General features: G+C 39.7%; 1 protein-coding gene across 1 annotated transcript; it reads left to right on the top strand.

Annotated features, from left to right (window-relative positions):
* Positions 1 to 648: 648 nt before the first annotated feature.
* Positions 649 to 5,621, top strand: NR5A2 (nuclear receptor subfamily 5, group A, member 2). Its single transcript, XM_009874069.1, has 3 exons — positions 649 to 771; positions 2,080 to 2,221; positions 4,906 to 5,621. Exons 1-3 carry the CDS (start codon positions 667 to 669, stop codon positions 5,619 to 5,621), a joined length of 963 nt encoding a protein of 320 aa, XP_009872371.1. The 5' UTR covers positions 649 to 666.
* The last annotated feature ends 640 nt before the right edge of the window (positions 5,622 to 6,261 follow it).

The raw sequence follows: 6,261 nt of genomic DNA, 5'->3' as shown, positions 1-6,261 counted from the left end.
GGCGGGCGGTCCCGGCCCGCTGCCCCCCGCCGCCCACTCGAAAAAATAAAAAAAGAGCCTCCGCCGTGGCTAAAGGCGGGGGCTGCGGGCTGAGAGAGCGAGGTGCCGGGGTTTGTGGGGGGGTCACCCCCGGGCAACGAGTTTGGGGGGCTTGGAGGACGTTGTTTGAGGCTGGTTTTGCAAATAAGTGACCTGCCCGTAACGCTGCGCCCAAGTGCTGGGTCTGTAAGATAGAAGTTTAGGCTAAGTCAGTATTTGCGGGCTGATGTGGAAAGAAAAACTTGAAAGGAAACGAAGTAAGTTGCTGCGAATGCGCAAGCGGCACTCATTCTCTGAATTCTGCTCCCCTTGGGCTTTGCCCCTGATAATTCTCGGATTTACATAAATTCGTTTAGTTTGCGATTGCATAAGCTAAGGACTAGGTTAGGGGCAGTCTCTAAATATAAATATTTAGAACATAAAACACACGAATTTGCTGCTGATGAAAAGTTGCATGTCTCAATACAAGCTGTGTTTTATTTTTATTTTTTTTCCCCCAGTTTGCAGTGGTATGTGTGTTTAAGTGAGCTTTCTCCCTCGATGAGAACAGCTGTGGAAAATCTGAGTTACTAATGTAAATTCTAATTCAACCTGCTATTTCTCCTTTCCCCAGTGTCTCAGTTTAAAATGGTGAATTACTCTTATGACGAAGACCTTGAGGAACTCTGTCCAGTCTGTGGAGATAAAGTGTCTGGGTACCATTATGGACTTCTCACTTGTGAAAGCTGCAAGGTTCTGTACTAATTACTTCATACAAACACAAATACTGCAAAAGAAGCTTCAAATAAAGCAGAACAAAAATATATAATTAAATAAAATAGGTGCATAATAATTCGGCTTATTTCTGATACGTTTCTTGTTGCAGTGACATAAGAAAAAATAACTACCAAAAAGCTCTAGGATTTAAAAGTCTCTTGCAGAGATCTCATCTGCACAAATAGAAACAATTTGGGCTGGTTTGCATCGTAGCTTTATCGTTGCTTTTAAGTATTTTGCTGTGGCAAAGTGATGTAGTTTGTAGAACAACTTTCATTCCTAACTGTCCTAAATATTGATTTTAGTTGATTTATATACGTTCAGAGTATTTCTGTTCCCGGAGGATAAAGTAGGAAAACTATCCTTAACACAGATCAGATTTACAAAGTCTAATGCAGCTTTCTGGAGACTTTTTTTTTCTTTTTTTTTTTTCATTTTCATATCACAGTGAAGATTTCTGTGACTGTAATGGCCATGCCCTTTTTTTCATACAAATTATGACTGTGAGAGCTCACTTGACACACAAAGTCAAGTAACTAATGTACGGTTTCTTTTAGATAGTTCATTCATTTTGAAAATACTTGTAAATGCAACGTATCATATGGGTAGGTAAATGTATCTGCATGGTTCTATTATACTAAAGGATTTAAATACTGATAAATTTATGACCTGTCAAGTTTGTAATGTAAAATAGTTTTCAAGTTGTTTACGATTACCTAAGTAAAGTACCGTAACGGAAAATCACTTGCCAGAAGAATGCAATTTAAAATATTTAGTTGCCTGGAAAAATTAACTTAGCACATTATATTTTCATAAAAAAATAATCAATGAGAAATGAACAACAAGCACTTATGCTTCTAGCGGGCACCACTGGGATGCACAGTAGCCAGGGGTACTTCGTATTTCTGTTATCTTTTCAACAGTGTCCCTATTTATTTAATGTAAAACCAATTTAAAAGGAAGACTTTAATAATTTTGCATGATTAAGGAATACAAAAGGAACTGCTCAGCCTCCCTGTTTCTGCTACCACTATTTGGGATACAGCAGGCTACAGCCAGTCTTACCAAGCTTTGACATGAGTCTAGAAAATAAACACCAAAAACCTCTCCCTCTGGAGTCCGGTGGTTTTCTCCTGGGTGCATCTCACTGTAATTTAAAATAAACTACGTAACTTCGTAAGTGCTTTAGTGGTGTGTGAAAAATGTTAGAATGAATTCCGTAAAATAAAATGCCGAGACATGCTATTCAAGCAAAACAAGCTAACTTTTGTGTCTGTCATACAGGGATTCTTTAAGCGAACAGTCCAGAATAACAAAAGGTACACATGTATAGAAAATCAGAATTGCCAGATTGACAAAACCCAGAGAAAACGCTGCCCTTACTGTCGGTTTCAAAAATGTCTAAGTGTTGGAATGAAGTTGGAAGGTAAGAGCTACAGTCTTGCTGATATACTGTAGATTAACTTTGAAAATGATAGGATTACATATGTTATTACCTGCTATTTTGTATTTTAAAAGCTACTTATCGATTGAGGTTTTTGATATCGTAGTAAAAGGTGACTTTCTATGCTCAATGGAAGTATTGCTTTATAAAACAACTAATGAGTAAATGGTAAATCACTAACAAATATTCAAAACCATAATCCATTTTTCCATGTATGTATATAAATTGCTGTTTCAGTATTCTAGAGTTTTCAAACAAATGGATCTAGATAGAATAGTTTTGCAGCTTTTTAAGACAACTTAATTTAGATTAAACATAAAATATGTAAGAAGTGTCCAGATATGAAAAAAAAAACCCAATTAATCATTACTGTGGAGCGCAATCTGATTTTCTTTATATTTTATGTAGGTTTGTTTTCTGTATGTAGATTCTTCTGACAAAAAAGGCAGAAAACAGAGAAACAGATAAAATAAGGGGTTTTCTCACACCAACTTGCCTTTGGGATTAAGGAACCAAATGATCTCTGAAGTTGTGTCCTATATTTTTGTGATGCTACACCTGAGATGCTATTACAAATGAAAGAGAATAGGGCATTTTGAAGTATAGTTTCTGACTTCATTTCACTTTCTCAAGTACAGAGAACAATGACAAGTGCACGGTACCCTCTGAGATAACTGAGTGCAAAGTTATCCTCAGCTCAGATTTCAGAATCGTACACAACTCACTCTAAGTTGGATACATGAAATATTAAAATTCAGATTTCACAGCAAATGATAGGAGCTTGTCCTTGGTCAAGCAGACCTAAATTCTTTATTCTTGCAATTACACTGAAATGGCATTCACTCTAGATGCTTAACCAGGAAAAATCAGGCCAAGGAAGGAAACCATAAACTATTCAGGCGACCATAAGTGATAAGACCCGATCACCTGAGTCTGGCAAAGGAAAGCTGTTTGTATAACTGAAGAAAAACAGAAAAAATCAGCCTCCTGCAGTTTGAATGGATAAAATATTACTCTGTTTGCCCACAAGACTGAGCTGGCACTGACACACTGCACCAAACATCCCGAATCACACTGCATGTTCTTCCAAATTCAGCTAGTACCCTAACAAGGCATTTGGAATCCTTTTCTCGTTGTTGATGTTAGAAATAAGGAAGAAAACACATTTACCTGCTCCTAGTTTAAACTCCTCTCATTTGCTGACAGTTCACCTCAATTTCTGTAGGAGCTATACAAAATGATTTGACAATCCAATTTGGCTCACAGTTTAATTGTAGAGTACCTCTGAGAAGACTATATACACAGATTTAAAGTTAATTGCACTTAGAGTGTGGCGATGTAATTTCCTGCATTTTGCTCAAAACCCAACATTCAACAGCAGTATTAGCAGCAGCATTTTTACTACAAATTTAAGCAGAGTGCCTGGAGTTTTAAAGATACTCTAGAAAATGCACTTTATCTTCCTTATCCACACACTCGCTTTTCCTTTGTTTAGAAGAACACATGCTTCCATAATCATAAATACGTACAACATTTCTATGTGTGTTTCCCTGATAGCGATATAATATAGCCTTAAAGTCTAGGTCATAAATTACCGTGGACCAAAAAAAAAATATAAATAAATAAAATCATTAAACGGTAAAGTCCTTATGATAATGTACAGTATTATGCGTCTCTAGCATTCATAATAAATTTTTAATGTTCTACTAATCCCTAAGATAAAAAGCTCAAGAACTTAACCTCCAGCAATCTCAGCAGTCTCAACGTGTCACCAGACTGTCAAAGGTTCCGCGTTCAGTCTCATTGCCGTTGGGCAAGGTGGGCTCGGTGAAAGCTCTGCGCTAGTCCATTGCGTACATACCGCGGTGACAGACACTGCTGTGACAGAGACCACCAGTATGGCTCCCAAGGCAGCTGTTGAGGTGGATTTGTTTTAAATTATTTCTAGTTCCAGAGACACTACGAGCCAGAACGGTGTCAATAGTTTGTGTTTCGCTTCCACCTTCTGCGTGGAAGGCAGCGAGCCGACAGCTTTCTCTCTGCGTGTTCCAACTGCAGCTAAACATTTCTGCGGAGCTGTTCAGCTGACCAGAAATGTCTGGACGTTTTACACCAACCTGAACAGAATCGTCAAAAGGAAATTATTTCCTTTTTTTTTTTTTTGCCACGAGAAAATGCGTTGCCCTTTGTGACTACTGAACATTTCACAATTTACGTTTCAGATGTTTTGCTGCGGTGGAAGGCAGTAATGGAATGATTAGAATGAGAGAGTGTGGTCCGCTGGATGTGTCTCAGACAAATTCTGGACATCAGCCCTTGTTTCTTAATGATATAGTAGCTTGACATAAAACCAAATACCCATTGAGATCTCCACATGATCCCCTAGCAGGTGTGAAATTCCTGTAGCCAACCATTGTGTTTGTCCCTGTGTCATAATCAATGTCAAGAGAAGTCCTTCTATGTTAGTAGTACATGCATGTGATATTTAAATTGCCAGAAAAATAGTTAAGTCAAAACAGATTTTTTCTTTAGGAGTGAAAGTGCTGCTTTGGGGAAAAAAAAAAAGAGTTTCATTTTTACATTTCTGCTCTGTCCTAATATATGGCTCATTAGAGAATGTCGATTCTGAGTTTTAATTATGATTTACCTCCTCCCCTCCCAAACAGCTGTACGAGCCGACCGAATGCGTGGCGGTCGAAACAAGTTCGGACCAATGTACAAGAGAGACAGGGCGCTGAAGCAGCAGAAGAAAGCTCTTATCCGAGCGAACGGACTTAAACTGGAAGCCATGACTCAGGTGATCCAAGCGATGCCCACTGACCTGACGATATCCTCTGCCATCCAGAACATCCATTCTGCCTCCAAAGGCCTACCTCTGAACCATACTGCCTTGCCTCCCACAGACTATGACCGAAGTCCCTTCGTCACCTCTCCCATCAGCATGGCCATGCCGCCCCACGGCAGTTTGCAGGGTTACCAGACCTACGGGCATTTCCCAAGCCGTGCCATCAAGTCCGAGTACCCCGACCCTTACACCAGCTCGCCCGAGTCAATCATGGGCTACTCGTACATGGATAGTTACCAAACGAGCTCGCCGGCAAGTATCCCGCACCTGATATTGGAACTCCTGAAGTGCGAGCCAGACGAGCCGCAGGTCCAAGCGAAGATCATGGCGTACCTGCAGCAAGAGCAGGCCAACAGAAGCAAACATGAGAAGCTCAACACGTTTGGGCTGATGTGTAAAATGGCTGACCAAACCCTCTTCTCCATTGTTGAGTGGGCTAGGAGTAGCATCTTCTTCAGAGAGCTTAAGGTAGGCAATGATCTTACATTACGTTATCAGCCAGTCAAGAAGAAAATACCATTTGTTACAATGTTGTAGTTTGAGCAAGAAAGCATGGTTTATCTTTCTTTTTTTTTTTTCCCCCAAAACATTCTTAGTTTATTTGGCTCGAGGTAGGCAAACTATTAGGAGGAGAAACTTGTAGTTGTCTTCTACCCAAGCCTGTAATTAGCTGTAGCAAAGAGATTTGAGTTTCAGCTCAGCTCTTTTGTACTTTACAATTTATCACAAATGTTACTAACCTCCGTAAGGCCTCACATAGATTTTACTCCTTCCCTGAGAGTATTGCTCACTGTCTGGCTTGTATTCAGAGTTGTAAGCATGCCTGTTACTTTATTCTACATTCATTCACGTAACTATTTTAATACCTCATTTAAGGTATAGAGGAATGCCATTTCTGTCCGTCTCTGTACATTCCTTATATAAGTCCGATTTGAAATACTCGCTTTCTCACCGGGATGTTATTTTGTGCAGTCTCCTGTGTGCAGTTAACCACAAAAGCTGAATCCTAAGCAGGGCACGCACAGAACAGAAGGTGATGAGGAAGAGGGTACCTTAAGAACTCCTCTTTGGTTCTCATCATCACTGATGATGAAAGGGATTCCTTTAATCTAGGCTGGCTACAATGACCTTTTAGGCTCTTAATGTTGTTGGAGCACTGGATAAATCCTCATGCACA

This window comes from Apaloderma vittatum, unplaced genomic scaffold, assembly GCF_000703405.1.
Source record: "Apaloderma vittatum isolate BGI_N311 unplaced genomic scaffold, ASM70340v1 scaffold30037, whole genome shotgun sequence".
Taxonomy (NCBI): domain Eukaryota; kingdom Metazoa; phylum Chordata; class Aves; order Trogoniformes; family Trogonidae; genus Apaloderma; species Apaloderma vittatum.
The sequence above is the reverse complement of the archived record's forward strand: the minus strand, read 5'-3'. Positions and strand labels throughout refer to the sequence as shown.

Bases quoted from the DNA above. Each gene is read 5' to 3' on its own strand.
- NR5A2 (XM_009874069.1), top strand. From the start codon at position 667: ATGGTGAATTACTCTTATGACGAAGACCTTGAGGAACTCTGTCCAGTC. The intron at 772-2,079 runs GTTCTGTACTAA...TCTGTCATACAG, and splicing joins TCACTTGTGAAAGCTGCAAG to GGATTCTTTAAGCGAACAGT. The intron at 2,222-4,905 runs GTAAGAGCTACA...CCTCCCAAACAG, and splicing joins TGTTGGAATGAAGTTGGAAG to CTGTACGAGCCGACCGAATG.